This window comes from Amblyraja radiata, chromosome 35 (assembly GCF_010909765.2).
Source record: "Amblyraja radiata isolate CabotCenter1 chromosome 35, sAmbRad1.1.pri, whole genome shotgun sequence".
Classification (NCBI taxonomy): Eukaryota; Metazoa; Chordata; class Chondrichthyes; order Rajiformes; family Rajidae; genus Amblyraja; species Amblyraja radiata.
In genome coordinates this window covers 10335140-10353462 of record NC_045990.1, presented here as the reverse complement: position 1 = coordinate 10353462, position 18323 = coordinate 10335140, and the positions used below count along the sequence as shown (strand labels likewise).

The following is an 18323-nucleotide window of genomic DNA, read 5'->3' as shown; positions in this document are numbered from 1 at the left end:
GATGCTGGTTTAAACCGAAGACAGACACAAAGTGCAGGAGTTTTCACACTCCCCCTCCTATTTCGAATCTGACCTTTCTGTCCTGGGCCTCCTCCATGGCCAGAGTGAGTCCCACCCCAAATTGGAGGAGCAGCACCTCATATTTCGCTTGGGTAGTTTCAGCGGTATGAACATTGACTTCTCTAATTTCAGGTAGTCTTTGCTTTCTCCCTCCTTCCCCTCCCCTTCCCAGCTCTCTCACAGCCCACTGTCTCTGCCTCTTCCTTTCTTCTTCCGCCCCCCCGCCCCCACCTCCACATCAGTCTGAAGAAGGGTCTCGACCCAAAACGTCACCTATTCCTTCGCTCCATAGATGCTGCCTCACCCACTGAATTACTCCAGCTTTTTGTGTCTATCTGACGGTGTGTGCTGGATTCAGCGCCACTCCCATGTCCTTAAGCCACACTACGGGCAGCTCTACCCCCCCTCTCTCTCTCTCTCTCTCTCTCTCTCTCTCAACAGGCTAATTATCTTGTGTAGGAAGGAACTGCAGATGCTGGTTAACACCGAAGACAGACACAAAAAGCTGTGGTAACTCAGCGGGTCAGGCAGCATCACTGGAGTAAAGGATTAGGTGATGTTTGGGATTGAAACCTTTCTTCAGACTGAAGAAGGGTCTCGACTCGAAACGTCACCTATTCCTTTTCTCCACAAATGCTGCCTGGCCCGCTGAGTTACTACAGCTTTTTGTCTCTATCTTAGGTTGGTTATCCCATTATCACACGTTTCTAGCTAATTTTCCAGCTGCTTTCTTGCCAGGTTTGTAGCAAATTGCAGGCCATTAATAGGTCCCCATGAAACCAGCCGCTCACTCCTACCAACCCATTCCCTGGAATGCCCTCATCAGCATTCCCACAATGGAGGATCCCACCCATCCCAAGCCATTGTTCCCAACCCTGCTACCATTCCCACCTTTTCTCCTGCTGGTGATGTACGCCCACCTCCTCCCACCCGTAATCTTCCACACTCAATTTATACCCAACTGCTCCCCTCGCCCAGTTCAGCACTCCTCTCACAGCAAGGCTTTCTTCCTCTCCAACCCAGCTCTCAAATTCTGACACGGACATTTAGAACATACTTCAGTCCTGGTCAACTCTGGGATCAAGGTGTTGTTGGTGTGGGCCATTGGAGGCCCGACAACAGCATGGGGCTCGATTAGATCAAATGCTGCTCCAAGTGGCTGAATGTGCGGATAGGACGCGACCTGCAGCGGCACGGATCAGCAGAGCAGCAGTGGAGGATGGCGACGGCATCGTTTGTCCAAGCAAACAAACCCTGCAACTCCAACCTTGCACTGCCACCAGAACAACTGCACGTTTTGACCAAATTCTGACTCTAGATTTTCAACAACGCTGAACTTGAGGGGTACAAGACGACACCAGACGACACTTCTGTATACTGCCTCGGTGTAATCTACTATCTTACACTTGTACTCAAGTTTGATTGCAGAAATATAGAAAATAGATGCACGAGTTGGTCATTCGGCCCTTCGAACCAGCACCGCCATTCAAAATGATCATGGCTGATCATCCAATTTCAGTACCCCGTTCCTGCTTTCTCCCCATATCCCCTGACTCCGCTATCTTTTGTAATGTAAAAAACATCGCATCGTGACGCGTAAATGATGTCGCGTAAATTACGTGCAAATGATGCCCAAGTGGGACAGGCCCTTTAGTCTTCTGTGTTAATTCAGGTTGGGTTGGCATGGCAGGCTAGAAAATTAAATCACCAATTTTTGAAGATTCCGACGTGAGAAGATTCTGCGTGGACACTTGATATGGAAGTGCCCGGAGCACCAGCTCCTCATGTTCAGCCATTCGACGGTCCGGGAAGGACTGGGGCCATCTTCTTTGTGCAACAGGATGAGTTGCTTCAGTGCTCGCACTGCTGTGTTCTCCAACATCTGCTCCAGCTGCAGAGACGGGACACAGAAATATGAGCATCCAAGAGAAGAAAACCTACCGCATTTGCACTTGTACATATAGGAAAGAATCCCAAGGTAATTTCCAAAGCAATGATCAAATGAAATGGGGGTTGGTGGCATTTGGAGGAGTGAGAACGATCTCAGTGGAGACAGATGTTCCACTTTGAGCTTCAAATCAAACGAGATAATGCAAACTTGAAATTTGTCGAGGCATTATATAAAACGCTAATTGGAAAATACAAAATATTCAATCTTTGTTCAGGCAGATTAAGATTTCATGGTCTATACAGTGGTTGATTGGCCTCATGGTCAGCACGGGATAAGAATAGATGTGGAGAGGATATTTCCAGTAGCAGGAGAATCCAAGACCAGAGGGCACAGCCTTAGAGTATAAGTATGCACTGTTAGAATGGAGATGAAGAGGAATTTCTTTAGCCAGAGGGTAGTGAATCGGTGGAATTCATTGACACAGACAGCGATGGAGGCCACGTAATTTAAAACTGAGATTGATAGGTTCTTGATTAGAAGGACATCAAAGGTTACGGGGAGAGGGCAGGAGAATGGGATTGAGGGGGAAAAATAGATGAGGCGTGATTAAATGGCAGAGCAGACTCGATGGGCCGATATTCCTGCTTTGTATGGTCTTACTGCTAAAAGTGCCTGTTTCTGTGTTGCGTGCTTCTATGAGTCTGTATGATCTCCAGAGGCTGGTTAAGTAGAACATAAACCACACCAAAATCTCTTCTGGGTCAAAAAGGTAATAATACGTGGTGTGACAATGCCAATTCACAATGTGTTTTTGATTTTCTGTTTTTGGATTGAATTCTGTTTTTAATTTGTGTCTCTGTGATGTCTTTATTACTTGTTATATTCCGATTATATGTTTTTATTCCGATTACTATGTAAGGTGTCCTTGAGATGTCTGAAAGGCGCCCATTAAATAAAATTTATTATTATTATTATTACTTAGATGGTGCTACCAGATTTCTTTGGCCTCCTTTCACAGATGCTTATAGTTATGCCTTGCTAATCCTGCATCATTTTCCATAATCCTGTTTCCCCTATCCTTTCCTAGTTATGAGAGTCAAGAGGTTATTCAATCAATGACATTATCTTGCTGATACTGACGACAGAGTACATTCAGCACGAACACACAGACAGACAGACACACGCGGACATCTCTTCATATGTTAAACAAAATCAGCTATGTTCGAGAATTAAAATGTTATGCAAAATTTCATGCTACCAGTCCCAAGGAGGGTTCCTGATCTCCAAGACCAACTATCAAGATGCAATCAGCTTGTCGAATACAGCGTTGGGTCCAAGGCGTCATGCTGTAGTCAGTCTGGTACAGCACGATCCGATGTAGGTCCTCCTGCTGGGCCAGCCATGCTGAGAGACGGTACTCATGGATGCTACAATAGTATAGAAGAGATACCAGTTGCTCAGGGTGCAATGTTAGTAAGGCACATGCTCTGCAAACCTAGTGTCCAAAGCCTATAGATAACATAGAAGCCAGAAACTAGCTTGGTTTGGGAACAGCTCCATGTAAGACCGCAAGAAATTACAGCGAATTGTCGATGCAGCCCAGACCATCACACAAACCAACCTCTCTTCTATTGATTCCATTTATACCGCACCCTGCCTCGGCAAGACCAGCAGCATAATCAAGGACGAGTCACACCCTAGCCACTCCCTCTTCTCCCCTCTCCCATCAGGCAAAAGATATAGAAGTGTGAAAACGCACACCTTCAGATTCAGGGACAGTTTCTTCCCAGATGTTATCAGGCAACTGAACCATCCTACCACAACCAGAGAGCAGTGCTGAACTACTATCTACCTCTTTGATGACCCTCGGACTATCCTTGATCGGACTTTGCTGGCTTTACCTTGCACTAAACGTTATTCCCTTATCATGTCTCTATACACTGTAAATTGATCGATTGTAATCATGTGTTGTCTTTCTGCTGACTGGTTGGCACGCAACAAAAGCTTTTCACTGGACCTCGGTACACGTGACAATAAACTCAACTGAGAAGAGCCCTGGACTCTGATGTGAGGTACTTAGTTGAAACCGTTAGGGCACTAGCCTTGTTGAAAACCTTCAGCAAACACTTTCTGGGATGGATTCATGCCTCAGTAGAGGCTCAAAGTGTATACACTATTCTTGCTTGTAGGTCTAAATGCAGTAGATAAAATCCAGACTGAATATAATATAACTCTTTCAAATAGGTCACCACAATGGATAAGGAGAGGGACTAGTGGGGGAATTATTGCTTTGGACAACAGGTATTAGTGCTTAAGATTTCCTTTTTGTTGTGTTTTAGTCATTGATAGGGCTCAGGCAAATAATATTCATGGGGTTATCACATATCCCGAACAATGCAGAGACATTTCAGAGAAGAGAAATAGTTGGTGTTTGTGTCTTTAGTATTGAAGTGCAAAATAATGCTCAGCAGTGCACTATGGTTTACACTTGCGTTACAATAATGTTACTGGAGCAAGCTTTCAAGCGGGATGAAGCACAAATAAAACTAATATTATTTGCAGTGGGAATATGTTAACACACAAATCCAGATGAACACTTAAATCACCAAAGTATGCAAGTCTATCCACCAAGTGCTGGTTTAGTTTAGAGATACAGAGTGGAAACGGGCCCTTCGGCCCACCGAGTCTGCACAGACCATTAACCCACCGTACACCAGTTCTATACTACACACTAGGGACGATTTTTGGAGTTTGGGAGAAAACCTACGCAGGTCACCAGGAGAACGTGCAAACTCCGTATAGACAGCACCCATAGACAGGATCGAACCCGGTTCTCTGGCGTAGCAAAGCAGCAACTCTACCGCTGCACCGCTCAGATAAAAGGGACAGTGTGGATACGTGTTGTTGATCAACATGAAGATTCAAGATTCAAGAGAGTTTATTGTCATGTGTCCCAGATAGGACAATGAAATTCTTGCTTTGCTTCAGCACAACAGAACATAGGCATGAATAATAGAGAACAGATCAGTGTGTCCATATACCATAATATAAATATATACACACATGAATAAATAAACAGATAAAGTGCAAATAAACAGATAATGGGCTATGAATATTCAGTTTTGTATGAGTTGAGTTTAATAGCCTGATGGCTGTGGGGAAGTAGCTATTCCTGAACCTGGACGTTGCAGTCTTCAGGCTCCTGTACCTTCTACCTGAAGGTAGGGGGGAGATGAGTGTGTGGCCAGGATGGTGTGGGTCTTTGATGATGCTGCTAGCCTTTTTGAGGCAGCGACTGGTGAACCAATGGAGCTGTTTCTGTGCTGTATCATACTGTGAAAGACATCATCTGATAAGAGGTTTCTCCCATCTTGAGCACTTATCTCTCACCACTTCAAAATGTCAGTCACGAAACAGCACCTCCGATGAAGCAAATTGGAAACTTGCAGGCTAATTGGCTTCTGCAAACTGTCCCTAACGTGTAGGATAGAACTCGTGTACGAGTGATTGCTGGTTGGAGTGGACTCGGTGGGCTGAAGGGCCTGTTTCCATGTTGTATCTCTAAACTACTAATAATTATATAAAGTAATACATTGTCCGCTTATAACCTCATAGGCTTACAATTTAATGATGTAATTTATACCTAACATCAGTTATCACTAAGTATTAAATTAAACTGCAATTTCTCGCGGCATTAGCTGGAAGTATTCTCGAAGTGTACATATATCGTTCCCCTACCTGTCCAATGCTGATGCACCAAGGCGCTGTCTAATGATATCACTGGTCATCAGCAATGTTGGGCCTGGTAAAACATAAGACAGCAATAGACAGCTAAGAGCAATTGCTAATGCCTTTATAAATGGTTGTAGTGAACTTTCTTCAAAGCAATTAGCAAAATAGACATTATATCAATTGGCTGGGCTCAGAGTTCCCATTTTGTATTCCCTCAAACCTCTCACTAGCACAGCACAATCCTCCACAATAACTACTTTAACAATCTTGCAATGCTTTCATCAGTGAAAAAGTGTAGATCAAAACAATTACAAGTCTAAATCTGGATAGACTTAATTGATTGCAAGGAGCAAGTAAGCAGTCCCAGTTCAGAGATTAGAAAGCTGATTTCAATGCTGGCTGTTGGAGTCCCCTGCTTGGCTTAGGGATTTGGTGCGGCCAACAAGTTGAAAAGGGGGGCTATTCAATCCAGATAAGGAGCAGTTTAGTGCTTAGTCTTTAATGCTTAGTCAATAATTTTCAATCCAGAATGAGATTATTGAGAATCAACTATAAAAGAAACTTTAGGTAGACCAAAAAGCTGGAGAAACTCAGCGGGTGAGGTAGCATCTATGGAGCGAAGGAAATAGGCGACGTTTCGGGTTGAGACCTTTCTTCAGACCCTCCATAGATGCTGCCTCACCCGCTGAGTTTCTCCAGCTATTTTGTCTACCTTTGATTTTCCAGCATCTGCAGTTCCTTCTTAAACATAAAATAAACTTTAGTGACAATATCTACTTTAAGAACTTTCCCCACTTATTTTTCCACATACAGTGGTTTGTTTTTCACAGGGAACACTGCAGATATATTGTGGTTCTCCATTGTGGTTCGTACACCCCACAGAGCCTGAGCGGCCAAAGGATAATCTGCTGCCAAGCTCCCTCATCGTGGCACTGAGCACCTTGGTAAGCGGCGAGAAGGCCAGCTAGATATGCCCGGTTCTCAAGATATCTTCTTATAATAACCAGTGAGAAGCAAGAAATGGAAGCCAAGATGCAGATCAGGGTAGTCACAACGTGCTGGAGTGACTCAGCGGGTCAGGCAGCATCTCTGTAGGAAAATAAATAGGTGATGTTTCGGGTCGGGACCAGAAACATAGAAAATAGGTGCAGGAGTAGGTCATTCGGCCCCTCCGAGCCTGCACCGCCATTCAATATGATCATGGCTGATCATCCAACTCAGTATCCTGCACCTGCCATCTCTCCATGCCCCCTGATCCCTTTAGCCACAAGGGCCACATCTAACTCCCTCTTAAATATAGCCAATGAACTGGCCTCGACTACCTTCTGTGGCAGAGAATTCCACAGATTCACCACTCCCTGTGTAAAAAATGATTTCCTCATCTCGGTCCTAAAAGACTTCCCCCCTTCTCCTTAAACTGTGACCCCTTGTTCTGGACTTCCCCAACATCGGGAATAATCTTCCTACATCTAGCCTGTCCAACCCCTTAAGAATTTTGTAAGTTTCTATAAGATCCCCCCTCAATCTTCTAAATTCTAGCGAGTATAAGCCGAGTTTATCCAGTCTTTCTTCATATGAAAGTCCTGCCATCCCAGGAATCAGTCTGGTGAACCTTCTCTGTACTCCCTCTATGGCAAGAATGTATTTCCTCAGATTAGGGCCCCGACCCAAAACGCCACCTATTCCTTTTCTTCCAGAGATGCTGCCTGACCTACTAAGTTACTCCAGCACTTTGTGTCCATCTTTGGCATAGACCAGCATCTGCAGTTCTTTATGTTTACATGCAGACCAGCGTGCTGTCCTGAAAGCACAGGCAGCGCACATTTTACTCGCGTTTGATGTATGCATTTTTGAAAAAACATGCTTGTTCCTTTGATACCAAAGCTTGATTTACACATCCGTAGCTTTGGAATGGCGTGCTCAAATTTACTGCTGACAGTGTAGTCATGTATATGTTTCATTTATGTTTTTTTTTTAATTACACGCACGTAACATCCGCTTAAAACACGGGTTGCTTGAACTCACTCCACAATCCGAGTTTTTAAATAAACAGGTGCAGGTTCACTGAAACGCAGGCAAGGCTCAAAATTATTAATTAATTATTAAGTAGCAGCAGTTCTCAAACATGCTGCTGTTGTTGATTTCTTTCTCAAAATCAAAGAGCTGCTGATTTTGCAGAGCCACGGATTTCAATATCCAGCTTCCCGCAAGGTCGCTGTACGGGACTCGTACTAACCGATGGCATTGAGTGCATGCGTCAGTTCCATGGCAAAGGCAGCGATCGGCACCTCATCGCAGACGGGAAGCACAGCCACGGTGGAGAGGTTACTGGTTGGGTTCGTGACATCAGCACTGCTGGCTGTCGACAGTCCCAAGCTGGAGCCTGAAAAGAAGTGAGACAAACAAGAGAAAAAAAATACAGCTCATGAAAGCTTTTTTTGAGGGTGTGCAGGGTTAAAATAAACAGATGAAAGCTCCTAGGTACACAGAAATGCTGGAGAAACTCAGCGGGTGCAACAGCATCTATGGAGCGAAGGAAATAGGCAAAGTTTCGGGCTGAAACCCTTCTTCAGACTGATGGGGGGGGGGGCGGGGAGAAGAAAGGAAAAAGGAGGAGGAGCCCGAGGGCTGGGGGATGGGAGGAGACAACCTGAGGGCTGAGGAAGGGGAGGAGACAGCAAGGACTAACAACATTGGGAGAATTCAATGTTCATGCCCCCAGGATGCAGACTCCCCATATGAGGTGCTGTTCCTCCAATTTCCGGTGTTGCTCGCTCTGGCCATGGAGGAGACCCAGGACAGAGAGGTCGGATACGGAGTGTACCTTCGATTTTCCAGCATCTGCAGTTCCTTCTTAAACACAGATGAAAGCTCCTCGTCAGTCTGGTAGTGCGATAGTCACTGATGCCTCCATTATCACCACTGGGTGTAAGCATTCAAGACAGGATTGAGAAGTGGGTGCGGCAGCATCTATGGAGCGAAGGAAATAGGCAACGTTTCGGCCCGAAACGTTGCCTATTTCCTTCGCTCCATAGATGCTGCCGCACCCGCTGAGTTTCTCCAGCATTTATGTCTACCTTCGATTTTCCAGCATCTGCAGTTCCTTCTTAAACAGGATTGAGAAGTGGTCTTGCTTACATCCCAATGTCACCTCTCTTCTATTGAGCAAGTGAGAACATACTCTCTTGTAAGGATTAGAATACCATATTATTACAGAGTTATGCCCCTGTCCCACTTAGGAAACCTAAAAGGAAACCTCTGGAGACTTTGTGCTCCGCCCAAGGTTTCCTTTGCTGTTCCCGGAGGTTTTTGTCAGTCTCCCTACCTGCTTCCACTACCTGCAACCTCCGGCAGCCACCTGCAATCTCCGGGAACTGCTCGGAAACCTTGGGTGGGGCGCAAAGTCTCCAGAGGTTTCCGTTCAGGTTTCCTAAGTGGGACAGGGGCATAGGGGACGTGTTTAAGGACTGCTATTCTTTTTCTACTAATTACAGATGGCATGGATGAAAGTGGCTGGGTCTTCAGAACATTGACACACAGTGCTGGAGTAACAAAGTAGGTCAGGCAGCTTCTCTGAAGAAAAGGAATAGGTGACGTTTCGGGTCGAGACCCTTCATCAGACTGAGAGTCAGGTGGGAGGGAGTCTAGAGGTATGAAAAGGTGCAGAACGTGGAAGAGGTGACAACGAAGGGATACAAGGGGATGAAAGAACAGTCTTCCTCAGACTTAGTGGGTGGAATGGGTTAATTCTGCTCCCATGTCTTATCTCAAAGAGTTTTTAAAGTTACTCAACTCAGAACCCGGTGCCCGATTACATTACCTGGAAATGGTCCGTGTACTTGTTGCAGGTTCCCGAGGATCTTCTGACCCAGCAGATGAATTAACCGAGTGACTACCTGTAAATCACGCAGAGTATGACAAAATAATTAGAGCATTCATCTCATGAATGGCTGCAGAATCTGTTACAATTCTGATTTACCCCACATTGCAAAGAAAATTACATCTGCCACTATTTATAGTCAAAAATTATGCATGAGGAGCATTTTGCCTGAATTTTGAAAGGGTTTTGATTCATTTCTTATTGCAATCATTTTTTATCAGGACTTTTACCAGTTTCCGTCAAGCTTCAACCCAACATTTTCCTCTTGTGGTCTGAGCTCTTGATGAGGTTTTTGACTTGCATGGCATGGTTTACTTATTCATCAGCAAAGAAATTGGAGTAAACGGTTTGACTTCCACCTCAGAAATAAAATGAATATATACGCTGTAAACAATGACGTGATCTCCTCCAGGATATTTGTGAATTGGATAATTGTCCTGTGTGAGGATTATTATTCCGGAATCCCATAGTCATCGAGAGCCATACAGCGTGGAAACAGGCCCTTCGACCAAACTAGCCCACGCCGACCAACATGTCCCATCTACATTAGCTCCACCTACCTGTGTTTGGCCCATAAACCTCGAATCCCATCCTATCCATGTACCTGTCCAAATGTTTTTTATACGTTGTGATAGTACCTGCCTCAACTACCTGCTCCAGCAGCTTGCTCCATATACTTACCATCCTTTGTGTGGAAAAAGTTGCCCCTCAGGTTCCTATTAAATCTTTCCCCCCTCACCTTAAACCTCTACTCTGGGTAAAAGTAGCTGTTCCTCTCATGACTTTGTACACCTCCATAAGATCACCCCTCATCCTCCTGCGCTCCAAGGAATAGAGTCCTAGCCTCTCCCTATAGCTCAGGCCTTCCGAGTCCTGGCAATGATTGAAGGATCAGAGGCGCAGAGACTCCTGGATGTGTGGCCCAAAGACAATACTCCTTTCTGGGGCTTGTAATCTGGATCTGGATGTGGATGTAGTACGCTGAAACGCTCTAGGTAGAGCACCGGACAATTTTATACTGGACAATTTTTTTTTTAATGTTTATTTTATTAGAAGCAATTGTACAAGAATAAAGCAATCGGCATGACAATTATACAATTTTCTTACAGCTTCAATTTTAACATTTTATATATTGATATATAAATCGAGAAGAATAAATTGATACATAAATCGAGTAAAAGAGTAAAAAGGAGAGAATGAAGAAAAAGAAGAAAGATACAAAAAAGAGAAAAGACCCCTGAACTGCCTAAGAACTGCGAGCAGCAAAAACAGAGAGAAGAGAAAAGAAACGGAGATATGTCCCACCGTCCTCCCCCCCCCCACCCCCCGCTCACCCATCCCAAGCATCGGTTTTAACTTTGCGTTCAACCATTCTGCTGTTGAAGAAATTCAGTGAAAGGAGACCATGTTTTGGAGAATTGGTCTACTTTATCAGCCAAAACAAGCCTAATTTTTTTAACATTTTATCAAGCCAATTAACCTACAAACATGTACGTCTTTGAAGTGTGGGAGGAAACGGAAGATCTCGGAGAAAACCCACGCAGATCACGGGGCGAACGTACAAACGCCATACAGACAGCAGCCGTAGTCGGGATCGAACCCGGGTCTCTGGCGCTGCATTCTGCTGTAAGGCAGCAACGCCACCGTGACTGCATTTTCAGGCATGCGGTATGATGGATTCATTCCTCTGTTGTCTGAGGTCCACTCCAGGAGATCTCAGTTCCCTCAGCTACTTCCCAACCGATCCTATTTCCATGCCTGTCACAGACAGATCTCGTCAAATGTGAAAGTTGTCTTTCCAGATAGCGGCAGCATTTGTGAGATGTGAATGAGATTTAAACTACAAACCACGGTAAAGATTTCTTAACATAACCAGGTCCTGATTTAGGTTTGTGGTTTCAGACCTGGTGTCACCGCTAACCACAGCGCTCATTTAGCACATCAATGAGAAACCTGCCCTGATTAACAGGCACCAGCCCGCGCGCGGTTTCACACCCACCTGAGGATACCTCCTTTTGATGTTGTTCAACGTCCCTTCGGGCAACTTGGCCAGTTCCGAATCGCGGACGGCATGCATCGTGGTGGCTCGGGGCTGGTGTGTCAGGGCTTCCACCTGAACAGGAAGAGAAACTTCTCTGTGAAATGAGTCTCAGGTTACCGACAGCTGAGTGATGATGGACAGGAAACAACCCTCTGGTCCAGCCAGCCAGCCTCTCACAATGGCCCGTGTAAGATGGTCTTTTCACCATGGATGAACGGTGTATGCTTGCAGTAGGTATGCAGTGCAATTTCCACAGTGTAGTTACAATCTTATGCAGTGTAGTTACAATCCTATGCAGGCCTGGGTCGCAGGCTGCAGCAGCCTGGGGCTTCCCTGAATTGGGGGTACTCGTGAAACTCCAACATGTGGACCAAACTTTGGTCTGTTTTTTATCTTTCTCCTTTGTAATGGGCGCCAAAATACGGTGACTGTGCAATTGTGGTTGTGCAAAAGAATTCCGCCACAGTCAGACATAAAAACAGCTTATTGAGTAGATCAGTAGCTCTACTCAATAACCAAACGTTTGCAACCTCCTTTTGCTCTGGTATTCTATTTCATTCGCATGTTTAAACTAGAATGTTTTATTCTTAATGTTTTAATGTTTTATTCTTATTGTTTTATTCTTCACTGTATGTCGTGTTGGTACTTGCGAGCGGAGCACCAAGGCAAATTCCTTGTATGTGTACATACTTGGCCAATAAACTTATCCAGATTCAGATAAAGAACCACTGGGCCAACTGCACATCCATAAGATACTTGACCTAGTCTTCAGAATTTTCACCCTGGTACCAAATACGATGCAAAAGCATTAACGCTACCAGCCAGCCTATCTGACCCAGGTATAGAGTCCAAAACTAAAAGGCATTCCTTTTACTTTTTTTACCTTCGATATCTTACATGTTCCATTTAGTTTTATTTCTGGTATTAATGACACAATGTGATCCCCAGACTTTATTCTCAGACGTCAGCGTCTCTTCCCTTAATGGTCAGATACTATGTGGTTTCATCCTCATTTTTGCAACCTCCTAACTCAGGGTTGCTTACGGCACATTGTTTGGTTGTGGCACTGTCGGGGGAGGGGGCGACATAGCACGTTGAACACAAAAGGTGAAATGGGTCAGGAAGAAGTCAAGAGACATAATGACGGCCACTTGTGCAGTGCACTGTGCACAAGCTGAAGACCAGCTCAACAGTCTTAATCAGCGAGGGATGGTAAAAAGCAAATGGCATTTAGTCAGATTGTCTGATCCTGAATATCCTGATGAATAGACAATAGGTCAATAGACAATAGACAATGAACACAGCTCCTTCCGCAGAAGAGAAAAGAACAAATAGACCAGTACAGCACAACAACAAGCCCTTGAGCATACAATGTCTGTGCCAAACATGATGCCAAAATTATTCTTAGTCTACCTGCATATAATAATACATTTTATTTATGGGCGCCTTTCAAGAGTCTCAAGAACACCGTACAAAAATTGAGCATGTAGAGGAAAAACATGTAAGGGGAATGAAATAAATAGTAGAGACATGACTAGTACACAAAGTAAAGACAGAATTCAATTCAATTCATATAATCCATATCCCTCCATTCTCTGCACATCCAGGTGCCTAGCCAAAAGTCTCTTAAATGCCACTATCATATCTGCCTCAATCACCGACCCCGGCATCACATTCCAGACACTTACCCTTTGTGTAAAAAAAAGTTGCCCTTTTAAAAAATACTCTTAAAGTATTTGATTTCTCCATCCTGAGATAAAGGTTCTGACTGTCTACCCTATCTAATGGGGAGAAGCCACCTGACAGCTGCATTTATCACTGCTTCCCAAAACAATATTAAAAATCCCCTGCATGAAACCAGAACATACGTGAAAGGTTTTGTAGGTGTGGGAGTGGGGGGAATGGGGGAAAAGATATCATTACCACTCCGATCAGATCTCCACGTCCATACTCTCCCACTAGCTCCTTCTTGCCATTGGCCTTTCGGATCACCGATCGCAGGCGTCCGTTCAGCACAATGTAAGTGCAGTCCGATCGGTCAGCCTGCCTGCAAAACAAAACGACAGGCTTTGGTAGATAGACACAAACAGCTGGAGTAACTCAGCGGGACAGGCAGCATCTCTTGGGCGAAGGAATGGGTGAACGATTCAGGTCGAGACCCTTCTTCGGTGAGGTTATCCACTTTGGTAGCAAAAACAAGAAGGCAGATTACTATCTAAATGGTGTCGAGTTGGCAAAAGGGGAAGTACAACGGGATCTGGGGGTCCTTGTTCATCAGTCTATGAAAGTAAGCATGCAGGTACAGCAGGCAGTGAAGAAAGCGAATGGCATGCAGGCCTTTATAACAAGAGGAGATGATTATAGGAGCAAAGAGGTCCTTCTGCAGTTGTACAGGGCCCTAGTGAGACCACACCTGGAGTATCGTGTGCAGTTTTGGTCCCCTAATTTGAGGAAGGAGATTCTTGCTATTGAGGGAGTGCAGCGTAGGTTTACAAGGTTAATTCCCGGGATGGTGGGACTGTCCTATGCCGAGAGAATGGAGCGGCTGGGCTTGTACACTCTGGCGTTTAGGATGAGAGGGTATCTTATTGAAACATATAAGATTGTTAAGGGGTTGGACACACTGGAGGCTGGAAAAATGTTCCCGATGTTGAGGGGGTCGAGAACCAGGGGCCACAGTTTAAGAATAAGGGGTAAGCCATTTAGAATGGAGACGAGGAAACACTTTTTCTCACAGAGAGTGGTGAGTGTGTGGAATTCTCTGTCTCAGAGGGTGGTGGAGGCTGGTTCTCTGGATACTTTCAAGAGAGAGCTAGATAGGGCTCTTAAAGATAGTGGAGTCAGGAGATATGGAGAGAAAGAAGGAACGGGGTACTGATTGTGGATGATCAGCCATGATAATATTGAATGGCGGTGCAGGCTCGAAGGGCCAAATGGCCTACTCCTGCACCTATTTTCTATGTTTCTATGTTACTCCAGCATTTTGTGTCTATCTGTATTTAAACCTACCTGGTGATACAGTATTATAATACCCACTGTGCGGAACATCTCAAAAATAAGTCAAATAGAATGTGTTGGGATGTTGTAGAGCCAACATTAAATGTCCGAATTTGTTTGAAGAGTCCAGCTGTGCCAATGGCCTGCTTCTGTATTGGGAACTACATGTGGTTCATGGTACATGCAGAAGATAAGTAAGCCGCAGCATGTTTACAGTAAGCTGGAGAGAAGTTGGACTGTTCTACTTTACCTGTAGAGGGCACGGCCTGCTTCCACTGCCATCCAATCAATTGCAAAGTCCATTTGTCGGACAAATGCAGACATTCTGACAGCCACATTGTGTGCAGTGCTGAGGACCACATTAGGCTGTTCACGCATTATCCTGCAAATGTAAAGAAATAGTCTAAATTAGACACTGGACCACTAACACTACTATTTATCAGAACCATCTTGTTACCTTGTCTACCCTCAACTGAAGAAGCCCGACTCACTAAATGGAGTCTGGAAAATTAACTGCTTGTAAGGCAACTGCAATCCGAGTTGGGACATGGGGTGGGGATCATCAAAGTCCATGCTAAGATTGGCCTGGCAGCACCGCCACGGATGAGCTGCTATCCAGGGGAGAGCTAACTGTGCTCGGGACAGCCCAGAGAGAACCAACTCAAAGGTGTCACCCAGACCATGCATGGACGACATGGTTACGTACTGCCTCACAGCGCCAGAGAACCGGGTTCAATCCTGACTACAGGAGCTGTCTGTGCGGAGTTTGTACGTTCTCCCCGTGGGTTTCCTCCGATATCTTTGGTTCTCTCCCACACTCCAAAGACGTACAGGTTTGTAGGTTAATTGGCTTGGTATTTTAAAAAATGTAAAATTGTCCCTAGGATAGTGTTAGTGTGCAGGGATCGCTGGTCGGTGCGGACTCGGTGACCGTTTCCGCTCTGTATCTCTAAACTAAACCAAAAGACCAATCTGCCTGATGGATGTGCACTTGTTCAGACCAGTTCTTGTCCAGGAGCCCTTCACACAATCTTGATGTGTCCAAAGACCCATCTTCTTGCAGAGGAGAAAAAGCATTTTAGGGGCCTGGAAGCGAGCGGGCAAGATCATCACTGACCCCTCTCACCATGGCCACAAACTCTTTGAATCACTTCCCTCTGGAAGGCGACTCCGGGACTGTCAAAGCTGCCACAGCCAGACATAAAAACAGTTTTTATCCACGAGTAGCTGCTCTACTCAACAGCCAAAAATCTGTAGCCTCCCTTTGATCTGGTATTTTGTTGGTTCACATGCTTGATCAATGGTGTTTTATCATTAATGTTTTATTATTATTAATGTTTAGTGTTTTCTGAGTCAATCGTAACTGTCACTGTATGTCATGTTGTTACTTTCTGGGCGGAGCACCAAGGCAAATTCCTTGTATGTGAATACTTGGCCAATAAACTTATGAAGTATTGTGGCTGAAGCTAATGGCTCATTACTGTCTTCTCCACATCAATTAGTGGTTGAAAGTAATCACAAGTTTTGCCATTGACACCTCCAATCCACAGTAGAGTAAATGGGGAGAGAACAAGCTAGTTATCGAAACAGAACCAAAATTACATGGTGCAGATGCATTTCAACAAGCTGCTCAGAAACAATTCTATCAAATAAACTCATGCTGTGGCAAAGGCTTGAATGAATGAAGAGAATTTGCATTGTGTTTTTCATGGGGAAATATGTCTTAAATCTCATCAGGAAAGAAGTGTAATCCAAGTCAAAAGGTTGCCAAATACTGGTTTTATGGGAATTCTTATTCAGGGTTATGGGACTTGGAAATCAGGATGCATTCAAAAGACATTAAAGTTGAATTAGTCTGGCAATTTTAGGTATTTAGAGTTGAGAGATACAGCGTGCACACCGAGTCCGCACTGACGTGCGCTCCCTGCGCATTAATACTATCCCACACACACACACACTAGGGCCAATTTACACTTACGGGCCATTCTTCGGAAAGTGAACCAAAATGTCACACACGTGACCAGACCGTCATCACAGAAAGTAATACATTTAAAAAATTCTTGTAAGAGATGAATCTGATTCATGGCTATTTTCCTACTCGACCCAAAATGTCTCCTCTCCAGAGATGCTGCCTGGCCATGTCCAGCTGAGTTATAATGCATGTCTGCTAAAGATATGAGCATTCTTGCTTTTTAAAAAATTCACAGAGTTTGTAAAACACTTCCGTGTGAGGCCACACACGTGACCAGTCCTATTTGACCTCTGACCCTAAACAAACATTGTCAGCACAACATAAAAATTTCACTTGATAAACTTCAAAAAACATGAATCATATATACAGTACAAAAACAATACACCTGTAATGCTTTCAGAATTAGAAGAGATGTAATCCACAACTTTTCATATTTTTGGCCACACACGTGACCAAGAATGGCCGTTATGCTGAGCCAATTAACCCACAAACTTGAAACTCATTTTGAAGTGTGAGAGGAAAGCAAAGATCTCGTAGAAAACCCACGCGGTCACGGAGAGAACATACAAACTCCGTACAGGCAGCACCCGTTGTCGGGATGGAACCTGGGTCTCTGGCGCTAACAGCGCTGCAAGGCAGCAACTCTACCGCTGCGCCACCTTGCCGCCCCCGTTAGTATTGCAAACAGTTGGCAAAGGAAACCAGGTATGCTCATGAAACCAGAATCAGAATCACAGAATGGAGATTTTGTTCAGGCCAGTGTGTTAGGGGTTGGAGAGTTAAAGACAGTCCTTTGACTGAAGTCCTATAGGAACTCAGCGGGTCAGGCAGCATCTGTGGAAAGAACATAGGCGACGTTTCAGGTTGGCACCCTTCTTCAGACTGATTCTTCCTCTTCCCGGTTTCTGGCTGATGGATAGAATATATCAACATTCTGGGATCTGATATCTTGACCATTCTACCCCCGCCCGCAATTAACAGATTTGAATTACAGTATGAAGAACTATCAATGATTTTGCACCAATTTTTATCACAGCAAAACACAAAGTACTAACGGCAGGTTATGATGTTTCAGGTATGTTCTCTTTAACTGCCTCTTAGCCAAGGGAGAAATGCTCCTTATAACATCCATGTAATGTAGGCAAGGCTTGGGGAAGAGGGAGAAGGGGGGGATATGACTTAACAGGTACCAAAGGCCAGCAGGAACCAAAGATAGACACAAAATACTGGAGTAACTCAGCGGGACAGGCAGCATCTCTGGAGAGGAGGAATGGGTGACGCTTCGTTAGACTGAAGTAGGGTCTCGACCCGGAATGTCATTCCTTCTCTCCAGAGATGCTGCCTGTCCTGCTGAGCTACTCCAGCATTTTGTGTCTATCTTCGGTTTAAGCCAGCATTTGCAGTTCCTTCCTACACCAGCAGGAACCAGGCTCATTGTTGACGAGGGGAGGTGCGATCTCAAGAGGGATATATCATGGTGAACCGTGGAACTGGTTGAACAACTAGGGTGGAATTTGTCGGGTCTCCGTTGTCGTTGGGGCTGCAACGAGGAGCGGCCTCCAACAGGAAGACCGGGGGCTGTGGTGCCGACTACTCACCGTCGCGGAGCTGGCCGAGTCCAGAGCGGGTGGAGCTGTGGTGGACGCTGCTGCGACCCGACCCCCGGAGATTCGGTGGCTGCAACTGCGGGTTTGGCGGGCGGCGGCACCGGGAGCCCGCGGGTCCCTGGAGGGGGTCAGCTTTTCGGGGC

General features: G+C 45.1%; 1 protein-coding gene across 13 annotated transcripts in view; it reads right to left on the bottom strand.

Moving 5' to 3' along the window:
• The window catches only part of LOC116991809 (neuropathy target esterase-like), a 140299-nt gene that overhangs the window by 36353 nt on the left and 85623 nt on the right, over positions 1-18323 (bottom strand). For all 13 annotated transcript variants that reach the window (XM_033050757.1, XM_033050761.1, XM_033050760.1 and 10 more), the window contains 8 exons: positions 14852-14983; positions 13528-13651; positions 11563-11676; positions 9504-9579; positions 7920-8066; positions 5690-5753; positions 3210-3378; positions 1769-1951 (listed from right to left, as the gene is read on the bottom strand). In XM_033050757.1, the coding sequence (XP_032906648.1) occupies positions 1769-1951; positions 3210-3378; positions 5690-5753; positions 7920-8066; positions 9504-9579; positions 11563-11676; positions 13528-13651; positions 14852-14983 (1009 nt within the window). The remainder of the gene's footprint in view (positions 1-1768; positions 1952-3209; positions 3379-5689; positions 5754-7919; positions 8067-9503; positions 9580-11562; positions 11677-13527; positions 13652-14851; positions 14984-18323) is intronic.